This window comes from Elgaria multicarinata, chromosome 4 (assembly GCF_023053635.1).
Source record: "Elgaria multicarinata webbii isolate HBS135686 ecotype San Diego chromosome 4, rElgMul1.1.pri, whole genome shotgun sequence".
NCBI lineage: Eukaryota > Metazoa > Chordata > Lepidosauria > Squamata > Anguidae > Elgaria > Elgaria multicarinata.
The window spans coordinates 61,462,891-61,475,890 of NC_086174.1; the positions used below are offsets into that span (position 1 = coordinate 61,462,891).

General features: G+C 42.3%; 1 protein-coding gene across 2 annotated transcripts in view; it reads left to right on the top strand.

Moving 5' to 3' along the window:
* Positions 1–475: 475 nt before the first annotated feature.
* The window catches only part of GALNT2 (polypeptide N-acetylgalactosaminyltransferase 2), a 61,919-nt gene continuing 49,394 nt past the window's right edge, over positions 476–13,000 (top strand). The window contains exon 1 of one of the 2 annotated variants that reach the window (XM_063124393.1): positions 476–675. In XM_063124393.1, coding sequence (XP_062980463.1) covers positions 565–675 — 111 coding nt within the window. In that variant the 5' untranslated portion in view covers positions 476–564. Of the gene's footprint in view, positions 676–1,624; positions 1,679–13,000 lie in introns of those variants that run through there. The other variant, XM_063124394.1, reaches the window with a different exon arrangement.

The following is a 13,000-nucleotide window of genomic DNA, read 5'->3' on the forward strand; positions in this document are numbered from 1 at the left end:
GCTCCTGCTGCCTGGCATGATTCAAAGTTTAAAGAAGCCATGTTGGCGGGGTCCGTCCGGCCCTTCTGATCCATACCAGGCGCGCGTTCGGTTGTGTGGGCAAAAGCAGTCGGGGGAACGACAGTGGAGGAAAGAAAACCGGGGGGGGGGGGGGTTGGGGTTGGCTTGGTAACTAAAGCAACGGCGCTGCAGGAAGAGCAAGCGTCGGCCGGAGCTCCGCCTGCCCGCCCGGCTCTCTTGCAGCCCCACGCAGCGTGCGCCAGCCCCGGGGTCCCGATCCAGCCCACCCGGAAGCCGGATGAGGATCCCCCTCCATGCCAGCCCCCGGTGACAACCTGGGAGGGACCCCAGGAGGCTTCGCGTGCTGCAACCATGGCGACGCGCCTCGCCCCGCCCCGCGCGGGGACGGGCGCCACGCGATTGGCCAGGGGGTGGGCGCTCTCGCCCTCTGCCCCCTGACCCTGCGCGGCGGCGGAGGTGGAGGTAGCGGCAGCGCCTGCTGCCCGTTTCCTGCTGGCCTGGCGGCGGCTGGTGCCGCTGCTGCAGCACTGGGCGGGCGGGAGAATGCGGCGCAGGTCTCGGCTGCTGCTCTGCTTCGCTTTCCTCTGGGTGCTGGGCATCGCCTACTACATGTACTCGGGGGGAAGCGCCGCGCTCGCCGGAGGCGGCAGGAAGGTGAGACCGAGCGAGCGAGCGAGCCTGTGCGCCGTCGCGGCTCTCTCCGGAGATCAGGCGGGCTGCCGGTCTTTCCCTTTCGGGTCTACTCCCGCCTCCATCTCCCTCAGCAGGAAGGGGGCAATTCTCGCCTCGGCGTTTCCGCCCCAGCTGAGGCTTTGCCCACAGCGGCGCCTCCGCCCCTGCCCCCTTCCTTCTGCCGCGGCTCCCCTCCGCCAGCCGCCTTGCCCGTCCACGGAACCGCCCGGCTTCTCCTTCGGTGGGGGGCTGCTCGGCTATTTTCTCCTCACGGAGTTTGCTCCTGAGGCGTGCTGGAACAAGCCCCATTTCCACCTCTCTCTCTTCTCTTCCTCTTTCTTCCCCCTCCCCCGCCAGCTCGTGTTTTCCTTCCCCAAAATGTCCCTTCGGCGAGGGGGGTCTCCGGGAACGGTGTGTGGGCTTTAAGCAGCGCCCCCTCCTCGCTTCTCTGTCACATGAAATACGACCGGGGCTGCTGCTTTTGCTCGTCCCCCGCCGCCCTCTACGGAATGAGTATGCCTGTGAGGGGGCTTCTTCCTCCCTCCGTGGCAAGGGGGTGACCGAGCGCGCGAAGGCGGCTTCCTTGTCTCGTACTGTGGAGACTCCTAGGCGCCGTTTGCCAGAGGAGGGAAGGCTGCCTCGGTCCGCGCAGAGGGTGAAGCTCTCGCCCCATGATACACGCGCGCACACAGATTCCCTCCAGCGTTACGCTTCCGTCTCCGCCCCATCCAGAAACTGACACGAGGTGAGGACCGAGGGGAGGAGGCGGGGAAGAGGAGCTCCCCTCCAAACACGAGGGGTTTTCTACCTTCTGTTCCCTCGCCCGCCTCTCTTCGCGAAGGAAAGGGAAGATATCCTGCCTGTCTCCCCCTGTAGAAGCGCGTTCTTTTTTATTATTTATTTAAAAAAAGGCAGATGGTTTCTTTGTGGACTTCGGTCTGGTTTCCAACTCGTCATTGTACGAGTCGCTTCCAAGCCAACAGGAGTGAGCCACGTCGCAGCTTGTGGGGAAATTAGCGTGGGAGGGAGTGTTATTAGGGGAATGGGGAAAGCTGGTAAGAAATTGCTTTGGATTCTCATTTTTCTAGAGAAATTAGTTGTTCATGGGGTTTCAAGCCTGGGATCATGAGCTTCCTTTTCTGTGTGTTTATATGTACACACTCATAGTTCATGGAAATAGTTTCATTACTCCTCTCCACATAGAGAAATAATGTGGCTTAGTGTAGTTTTTCCCTCTATATTGAGAATACAGTTGAATCTAGTTCCTGCGTATTATTTTTCCAAATCATTGTGTCATGTTGATTGGTTTGACTAGAATTAGCCTAGATTAGTTGATCTTCACATTTCAGGAGTATAAAGAGCAGACCCTTACCAATTCCTTGGATTTTTCCTCTTGAAATACTTCTATAAACATTTGGATAGTACTAAATACATGCAGCACAGAAATTTGTGGCCTTTGTATGTGCACTGTACTGTTTAATTTTTTTCTGTGTCCTGTCAGACTTATGACAGTTCATTGGGCTGGTAATATTTCTGGCGAGATACATTGATCAGAGGAAGTCTCCTGCAGTTCTGTTTCTCCTTGGTGAATAGTAACGAGAAATCTTAAGATTACTTTGTTAAAATTAAGTATATTAATATGTACATTTCAGTCCAGCGGTTTGAAAATCTGCATATTTTTTTAAAAAAATCTGTATTTTTATAATGTGTTCAGGATAGGATTTCAAAGATTATTAAACTGATTACAGAAGCACAAGATAAAATTCTAGCTGCAGGTATTTTAACTTGATCCTTCAGTTATGTGTGCCAAAGATGGCATTGATAGCCATCTTAAATCTGAGAACCAAAGGCCTCATTAGTCAAAGGAGTAATTCAGAGAGGTGTTACAAATAAAGGCTGTTTTAAGCACTATATATTAGCATAGCTAAGAAAGCTGTTGTGTTGGGTCTTATGATTAGTTGTATGCAAAGCTTAGTATAAAGTGCTGTTTTAGGGGTTAAGAAAATGTGGAATATTCACAAAATTGGACAAGGGATTTAACATAGATCTTAAGTGGAAAAAGCCAAAGCCTAAAGTAATGGTCCAGTGGTGATGAAGGACTGTGACCACAAGTTGGGGAAATGAACAATTATACATGGATTGGTGATTTAGGATTCTATTTTCTCTCAATGAAGCATAACATTTAATCCCAACCTTTAGAATGGCTTAGTAATTGTAAGCAGAGGAAGAGGTGTGTAAATGTAATAGCTTTTGAAATTGTTGTAAAAGGCTCATTAACGTGGGATGTCAGACCTTGAAATAAAAGTTGAAGTGCTGTGTGTGTTTTATGAATAGAAATCCTGCTGTCAGGAAAACAGGAAATTCAATAAATCTTTCTATTACTTTGATTACTTATAAAGCAAATCATTACAACACTGAAATATCAAATCTAGTAGACTGAAGTTTGGACTGTTTTAGTTTACAGAGTATAAAAATTGATGATTCCTTCAGTGAAGGTTTTGTTAGTAAGGCTGCAATCTTATAAACCCTTACCTGTGAGTAAGTCCAATTGAACTCAGGGAGACTTATAGTTCATTACTCATTTCGGCCAGTTTCTGACTCTTCTCCCCCACCTCCTTGTGCGCATACCTGTCCTTATTTCTTTCTTATGCTGTGCAAAAATGCACAGTATCCTGACATATATGAAGACTGGGAGTAATAGAGAAACATAAGGCATAAGAGAGGGTCTCTAGTACAAAGCCTACTGGTTTCTAGTACAAAGCTGAAATGGATAAGATATTTGTTATATTTATATTACACCCTTCCTCCAAGGAGCTCAGGATGCATAGGTAGTCCCCACATTTTATATTTAAAACAACACTGTGAGGAAGGCTAGTGTGAGAGATAGTGACTATTGAGGAGGGGAATTTGGATGCTGCTTTCTGGTCCCAGGACTCTAACCATATTACACAATCTAATAAAGCCATCTAATAAATTCATGACAGAGGTGAGATTAGAACCAGGCACTTCCTGGCTTCAAGCTCAGTCTCTTATTGAATTCACTATGGCCTGGTTCAGACAACACGCTAAACCAGTGGTTTCCAAACTTTTTCAGGTAACCGCCCCCTTGGTTCCACAAACTCATGCCCGGTGCCCTCTACCCTACACTATAAAAATCATTATTCAGAATAGCAGTTTTCAACTACCCACTATGGAATATAATAACAATAAAATTCAAAACAATAACAATTAATTGAATATTTATTTAAAATCCAATTACATTTTTTTAGTTTATTCAATTAAACATAATTGATGAACTTGATCCAGTGATATCATTTTTTCAAAGCCTGATAGTCATTTAGCAAGAATATTAGATATCTCATTTAGTAACTAGGGTAGACTACCTCATTATTCTGTAAATTCTTAATATGATGGATGGGCTTGATGAAGTGATACCAGTTTCCCAATGTCTGATTTAAAGTCACTTAACATGAGTCTTAAATCACCACATTTAGTAATCTGGAGTCGATTTCTTTGCTTGGAGAGAAGTAGTCAGACCACACTAAAACCACATTCCACCAGATATGATGTTGGAAATGCAACCAGGAGCTTCTGAATCACTCTCCATAGTGCAGGATAGCGATCAGAAATTTCCTTCTATAACCAAAACTCCTGGTACGGAAAAGACCACCTCAAGTGCCCCCCTGCCACCCCTCTGCCCCTTAACGCCCCCCTATGCCATCCCATCGCCCCCAAGGGGGTGGTACCACCCCCTTTGGGAACCACTGCGCTAAACCATGCTGCTTAACCACCATTCCTTTAACCATTTTGGGGTTAAGCAGCATGGTTTAGCGTGTTGTCTGAACCAGGCCTACATCAGCGCTCTCAAGGATGGCCAACTTTTGCTTTCTTGAGACATTCTGGTCTTGGGACCAGAAGTGTATCTTGCTGCACAACATCACTTCATGGATCATCAGGGTTTATGTAATAAAAGATTGTGCTACCTGGAAGTAAGAGCTTCTTTGTTATGGAGAACATATATTTGAATTAAATAACCCAAAGAAAATAATAATTTATGAAAATAATTTGTTTTTCCTTATGAGTGAAGACATGGGCAAAACATTTATCAGATCATGTTAAAAATGTAATAGGGACCAAATATAATTATCTCAAGGGATTGTTTTAGCTCATGGGCATCAACTTGGTTGGTTATCTTGTATTGTTGGGAATTTTTGCATAGTTGTTCCTTAACAATTGTGTGGTGGTTTCCAATGTGATTCTTCAAATTATTGCCCTATGGGCACAATCCTATGCATGGTTAGACAGAAAAAAGCTCCTACAACTCCCAGCATCCTTCCAGTTAGCCATGCTGGTTAGGGCATGCTGGGAATTGTAGGGTTTCCCCCTGTCTAAAAATGTGTCAAATTACACCCTAAATATATTAATGCTTTTGTGAGTTAGATCCAAATGAAAAATAGTGGCTTAGGGGCCAGACATACACTTAGAATTAAGGAGAATGGTACTCTGGACAAATGCTCAGCCCAAGAATTAACTGTTACCAGTGCAAGAATTGAACTCACAGTTTTCATCCACAGACCTACTCCTGGTTTCCCCCAAGTATTCTTCATTTTAGTAGTCTTATTTGGGATGGAGGAGCCTTTTCATTTGTTGTCATTGTTAAAGAATTGGAAGTCAGAAACCATTGCCAAGCTGTTGCAAATCATCCAGTCATCTATCAGTAAATCCAGATCTACCTTCTACTCACCCCATTTTAATTCATATGTGACAAAATAGCAGGATCATTGTGTTGGACCCAGACTTTGCTTCCACCACTCAGAGCATCCCTTGAATGGAGTTCCATTTGGGATGCTGCTCCCACTGGCAGTACTGAGGGTGAGGTGACGTTTGCCTATCCCCCTTTGCCTCTTGTACCTTCCAAAAATCTATTTCAGGGGTTTGAGTGACCTTCTGGAGTAGATGTTCCTTCAGAGCAGGAACTTACAGAGGGTGGGGAGAATTGGCAAAATATGTTCCCCCACTTCTGACAGCAGGATTCCTCTGCTAGATCATATGCCTTCTATTGCAAAATCTGGATCCAAGCCACTGCCTTTTTTCAGTGGAAGAAAGAACAAGATGCAGCATTGTTTTCTCTCTTTAAATAACACTTCCTGAAAATCAGGTTTACGATTAAAAAAATACGATTGACTGATTGAAATCCCCAGTTATCTCTGATTTTCTGCATGCATGATATTCAACCTTATTTATTTAATTAATTACATTTCTATACTGCCCAATAGCCAGAGCTCTCTGGGCGGTTCACAAAAATTAAAAACATTCAAAGTATAAAACAACAGTATAAAACCATACTATAAAATACAATATAAAAGCTCAACCAGATAAAAACAGCAGCAATGCAAAATTACAAATGTAAAACACCAAGTTAAAATTTATTTATAAACTGTTAAAATGCTGGGAGAATAAAAAGGTCTTCACCTGGCGTCTAAAAGCATATAATGTAGGTGCCAAGCGAACCTCCTTAGGGAGCTCATTCCACAGCTGGGGTGCCACAGCAGAGGCTCGCGGAGAAGGACCTATGAGGATGACCTTAGGGTCCAGGCAGGTACATACGAGAGGAGGCGTTCCTTCAGATAGCCTGGCCCCAAGCCGTTTAGGGCTTTAAATGTTAATACCAGCACTTTGAAACGGGCCGGACCTGGACTGGCAGCCAATGAAGCTGGAAAAAGACTGGCATGATGTGGTCTCGTTGGCCAGTCCCTGTTAGTAAACGGGCTGCCCTGTTTTGTACCAGCTGAAGTTTCTGGACCGTTTTCAAAGGCATCCCCACGTATAATGCATTGCAGTAATCCAAATGAGAGGTTATCAGAGCATGGATAACTGTAGCTAGGCTATCTCTGTCCAGATAAGGGCGCAGTTGGTATATCAGCCTAAGCTGATAAAAGGTGCTCTTTGCCACTGAGTTCACCTGTGCCTCCAGTGACAGTTCTGGATCAAAGAGCACCCCCAAACTACGGACCCGATCCTTTAGGTGGAGTGCAACCCCGTCCAGGACAGGGCAAACATCACCTTGCCAGACAGATGAACCACCCGCTAACAGTACCTCCGTCTTGTCTGGATTGAGTCTCAGTTTATTAGGCCTTATCTAGTCCATTACCGTGCCCAGGCACTGGTTCAGAACAGCCACTGCCTCACCTGGGTTTGATGAAAAGGAAAGGTAGAGCTGGGTATCATCCGCATATTGATGATATCTCAGTCCACATCTCCGGATAACCTCCCCCAGCGGTTTCATGTATATGTTAAACAGCATAGGGGATAAGATAGAGCCCTTTGGAACCCCATGGCTTAGGAGCCACGGCATAGAGCAGTAGTCCCCCAGCACCACCTTCTGGAATCGGCCATTCAAGTAGGAGCGGAACCACTGCAACACAGTACCTCCAACTCCCAGCTCAGACAACCTATCCAGAAGGATACCATGGTCGATGGTATCGAAAGCCGCTGAGAGGTCCAGGAGAACCAACATGGTCGCACTCCCCCTGTCTCTCTCCCGACAGAGGTCATCCCACTGGGCGACCAAGGCAGTTTCCGTTCCAAAACCAGGCCTGAAACCCAATTGAAATGGATCTAGATAATCCGTTTCATTCAAGAGTGCCTGGAGTTGTCCTGCAACCACCCGCTCAAGCGCCTTGCCCAGGAAGGGGATATTAGCCACTGGCCTGTAATTGTTAATATCCTCTGGGTCCAGGTTAGGCTTCTTCGGGAGTGGTCTAATTACCGCCTCTTTTAAAGAGGCCGGCACCACTCCCTCTCTCAAGGAGGCATTTACAACCTCCTGGACCCAGCTGGTGATCCCCTCCTTATTTGATGTAATAAGCCATGAGGGGCAAGGGGCAAGCACACAGGTGGTCGGCCGGACTTGGCCAAGCACCTTGTCCACATCCTCGTGAAACCATGGCTTCTTCTAAAATGTAGTGTGGATACTTTAGCAAATTAATGATGTGCTTGGGGTAGTCTTTTTGAAGGGCATGGAATAGTATATGCTATGATGCATTGCTTCTTGTTGAGCTTCTCACAAAATGGAATCACATCCCTAAACTGCATAGGTAGCTCTCACTAAGTGTGATGCTAAAAATACTTAAATGAGTGAATTGCAAATTGGAGTATCTTTTTGTGTGTGTGTGTAAAACTTAGATTACTTAATTAACTGAAGATGAATAACTTGCTATTAATGCTGCATGCTGGTGACTTATGTGGCTCTCATATATGGATGTTTGCCAGGCAGGGGAACAGTGGCTTATTGAATGAGGCAGTCCTGGCAGTTTTCCAGTGACCTGTGAAGGTGTTGGAATTATTTCCCTCTTCTTTCTTACAGCCTCTCTTCCAAAATGGTTTAAAAATGTCATGGTGTAAGAAAAACCATATTTTATCTCAAAATTGTTAAATATAATTTTAGTTTAGGCTTCTTTGGGTTACTTTTACAACTCCACAAAGTTTTATAAGTACATCTTCAGTAATAGATTTCTCTTTACTTGGAAATATTCCAAAATGTTCTCATGATTGGTACTAGCGTAGTGTTCTCCCAGTTATGTCTTCCTTCTGTACCTGTTTTATAACAAGCTCATGGATGAATGTTTAGCAGTCATCTAAGCTATACCATGCTGGCTGGGGATGATGGAAGTGGAAACCTATGTTTGGTTAGTTTCACTACAATCACTTATGACATGTAAGTTCACATGCTGAAGCTATTCAGTAGGAAAAGTGTGAGAACAGTGGACAAACCAGTGTCTTATTCAACAGATTGAATTAGGAATTTGTCATTTACTGCAAGTCAGTGTTACTCTGTTGCCATACTTCTGTACTTTCAATTCAGATAATTTAGTAGCACTAAAATTATGGATTTGTTTTCCTAACAGTTCAGTGTGGAAGGAGAACTCTACTTTAGGTTGTTGATTAGAGAACCAGAGAGTGATAGTTAATCCAAAATTAGTGTGTGTGTTGCATATTTTTGAAAAACATTGTTTCCAAAGGCAAATATATTTTCTGGCTACATCATTGCTGTTTAAGCAAAATGTTCTGGAAAGAATAGGTAACATAACTTGAATATTCCAAAATCTACAGTTGGGCAATAGAATCAACCAAAAATATCACAAAATAGTGAGCAAGTTTTCAGGTTCTCCAGAATGCTTAATCAGGCTAGATGTTAAGGGAATGATAAGAGAGAGAAAAGCGGTCTTGATGTTGTAGCCGCAAAGTCTGCAATTGCAGGCTTAATTGGATTATGCTCTGCTAGGTGCTTTGCAGGTTTCATGTTTCACCTTGCATTGCTGGGATAAAGAAGCACTCAATGGCCATGGCTAGACCAGGCCTTTGTCCTGGGATACCCCTCCATTTGCCTGGGATAATCCTTCGGTCTAGCTAAGGCCAATGTCTTGAATCTCCATCTTTGAAATTATAAAATCCAAAAGTTACCCGAATCTGTCTCCAACCTTAAGCAAAACACGTAAGTTTTTAGATAGACAGCAGAAGTAAAGAGAAGGAAATCTGGTAGCAAAGCTCAAGATTGACAGCTGACAGAAAGCTCTGGCGTGGGCTGGTCCATGAAGTCACGAAGAGTTGGAAACGACTGAACGAATAAACAACAAATATTAGGTTAAAAAAAGAAAAGAAAAAAGACAATAGAAGTAACCAGGTAACATTATGTAGTGGTTGGAGGGAAAGTAGCCATCAAATGTAGTTTTCTTCCCATTTTAGATATCACCCCTGAATGGCTAAATTTGGTATTCTCCAAGTCATTCAAAAAGCAAAGAAATTTGTAGCCTGTGAGCACTTAGTAAATCCTAATATAACGGAGTCAGCAGTCTCTTCCTACACTCCTCCTTATTTGTGACTAAGTGAAAACTGTTTTGTTGTAACATCAAACCATCTTTTTTTCTGTGACCCCTATGCCCTGTTTTGCCTATCCTGATAAAGAGATCTGGAAAACTCAAAACCTTGCTCAATATTTTGTGGCACTTTGATTGGTTCTAACAGTCACTGCCTTACTGTGGAATTTGGATGTTTTCTTATGGACTAATACGTCTTCCTCTGCTTTTGTATAGCTTGAAGATTTCATCCAAACGAGTATATTCTTGAAGCTTCAGATGTTAAAGTAATTGTTTTTAAGTAGTACATTTAAAATTTAGTTCTGGCAAAAAACATATTACTCTTGAAAATAAAAGTCAATCAAGTTTGCTTTAAAGTCTCTAAAATAATGGTATGTTTTGTCCTTCCTGTCTTGCAAATTACATAAAACAAATTCTAGTTAATACTAGCAATTTACATTTCATGTTTCCTGGCTGTTTGCCACAGTGTTTTTGTTGTGAGTTGGAAACTATACTACTGGTAAACCAGAGCAGTTTGATTTAGTTGAAAGTGCTTAACCCATAACAGGAACTTGGTTTCTACGGCTGTTCACAAAACCATTATTGTAATCTGGGCTGTAGTTAAGTAACTTACATGAGGGAGTTAAACTCTTGCTGCAAATGATAAAAAGGTTGTTGTATAGGAAGTGGCCAAATATTGTTGCGGAATTTTAAAAAAGAACTATCATCAGTATTCATAATTTCAATGGAATCTTGTCAATAGATGTTTAGTGTGCTATAGCATTGACTACATAACTACAGAAACACTGTTCTGTAATGCTGAAAACCTTTCAAGTCGTCTAATAAAAATTTAGCCATTGGCTTTGTCCACTGATACAGCTTTTAAATAATGGTTTCAACAAATTGTCAACTGATTTTGTTGTTTTTATACTGTTGTTTTTATGTTTCTGATGGTTTTTAAATTTTGTTTACTTTTTAAATGTTTACTGTATTTAACTTTTGTAAACCGCCCAGAGAGTTTCGGCTATGGGGCGGTATATAAATATAATAAATAAATAAATAAAATTTATCCAGCTGTTAGTGCCATATACAAAGTGAAGTAGTTCATAATACTTTTTTAAAAGTTTAATTACTAAATGTTTTGTTCAATTCCATTAGTAAAACATCTGGCTTTCTTCTGATGTTCTCTCTAGGTGACAGCTGAATGACATAATAATTGTTAAAAAATACAATAATCTGCTGGGAGAGATGAGAACTGTGTTTAATATTTAGCAGGTTATTTTAATAGGAGTTTTACTTCAAGATGATATATTAATTAAAACATCTTGTATTCTTGTCAGAAATATTCATGGATAGCCCAGCTTCTGCCATTTAAACAAATCTACATTCCTTGTCCTACATAGAGACACCTCAAGTTTCATTTGCTGCTCCTGATGCATTAATTTTTATTTATTTATTTATTTATTTATTTATTTATTACATTTTTATACCGCCCAATAGTTGAAGCTCTCTGCAACATTAGCTGGTTGTGGAATGGATTGCCTCCATTCAAAGCTGACTGAGGACGGACACGCCAGTCTGGATGCAGGGAGATACCTGCTCTCTACAGTGTGGTCTATCATCGATGATGGAGGTCCTTCTGAGGGAGGCAGTGAGCACATTGCTTCTCCAAGAGATTCCAAATTGTGCAAATGGCAGAGTTGTGATTTAGATTTGTATTGCCAGAATCAGATTAGATACTGGTTCTTGTGTCAGTCTTCCATCTCTTGTCTGCCATACTTAGCTAGTATATGTTAAAAGGCAGGCTTCCAGATTGGTATTTCTGTAGATTGGCTACTTGATGATTTTGGGGCAGGAGGGAAAGTAGTAGTAGCTTAATAGTTCAAGAAATGTTGATGATGGTAGAGTTCTATCAGCTGCACCATTAATTATTTGTACTACTAGAGGAGCCAGCTCAGGTTTTTTTTGGTTTTTTGTTTGCAAGAAACTTGATTCCAGACTCAAAGAGCTTTTGGTTATACAGGCTGCAAGTTAGTGAATCCTCTCTAAAAACAATGGCCAAAAATAAGGGTTGGCACTTCCATAGTCTACTTGGATATTATGGCAAGCTCGTTGTCCATCCGTGCCAGCTCCTTTTGTGGATCACAATTGAGAACTTTTCAAAGAATGTTGCTAAATGTAGGCCTAAGCAGTACAGTTAGAGAATTAGCTGGCACAGCTGACAGGTTCATTACCTTTTCTTTATTGATGAGGAGCTTAACTCAAATTTGGATTTGTATCAGTGACGAATAATGGACTTGCAAAAGGCTTTTGAGCTTCCTTGCCAAAATTTTGTAAAACCCAAGTTTGTTACAATATAAAAAGAAATGCTACAGTTGTTGATATGATAGTAATGTATCATATCATAAGTTGATAACTACATCTTCCTTATGCTATCTAGCTAGGAAGATGTTGCAATCTTCATGGCCTAGGCTGCTTCAGCTCACTGTCCTCTTCTAGGTTGCTGCTGATCTGGAGACCTCCTTTCCGTATGTTTTGTAAAAAGCAAAAGTGCTTGGGCCAAATTTGGCACCAGGTAACAAGATCCATTACACTTCAGCCTGAAGACACATATCAAGGTGACTATAGCAGTTGTTGGCAACCTTTTTCTCAAGGGCTACATTCCCTCAGAGGTAATCCAAGGAATTCTCCAGTGATGCTTGTAATGCCTGATCCAATTTTGAATGTTGCTCTTAGCTGTGTTGTGTGTAAACACAGAGTGTACTATTTAATTCAGGGGCATGTAGAAACAACTATTCCCCCAATAATAATGCTAATTTAAAAGTATGATTTTTCTTGCTCTTTCCTTGTAAATATGACACGGGCATGTTGTGGCTTCTCAATGCACTTATTCTTGGCATGATAGAAAGTTCACATGCCTTATCATGCCATTTTCACAGGGGGAGCTGTTTGTATGAAGCAGTACTCTTGTGGAAAAGAGAAGTGTATAGTGTCAGAAGGGGAAAAAAACACTTCAAGCATTGTAGCATTACTGCCTCACAGATGTGTTTTAACCGTTCAGGAGATATTTTTTTTTGATTAGGTTGCAGATTAATTGGCTACTATCGATAGTGTTAGGATTTCTCTGAAATACACATCTTGAAAAGCCTTTAATTGATGAATTGGTGTAATTAACAGTCTATAACCAGATATTAAAATTTGCCCCTCCAATTAAGCTTAGAAAAAAACCTTAAGGAATTAGGGCTTCTGAACTGCTGTGTATACTGGCTTACTTATCCTTATGCCAGACTTGTTTAAAGAGAAACCAAAGAACCAGTGCAGACCCAACTTTTATCATGGTTAAGGGACTGAGTGAACTGCTAGTCTTCCTCTCTCTCTCTCACACACACATGGTCTCAACATATTAAAAGTCATCTTCAAGCCTGTTTGAGGGGTGTCTAGAATTTGTATGT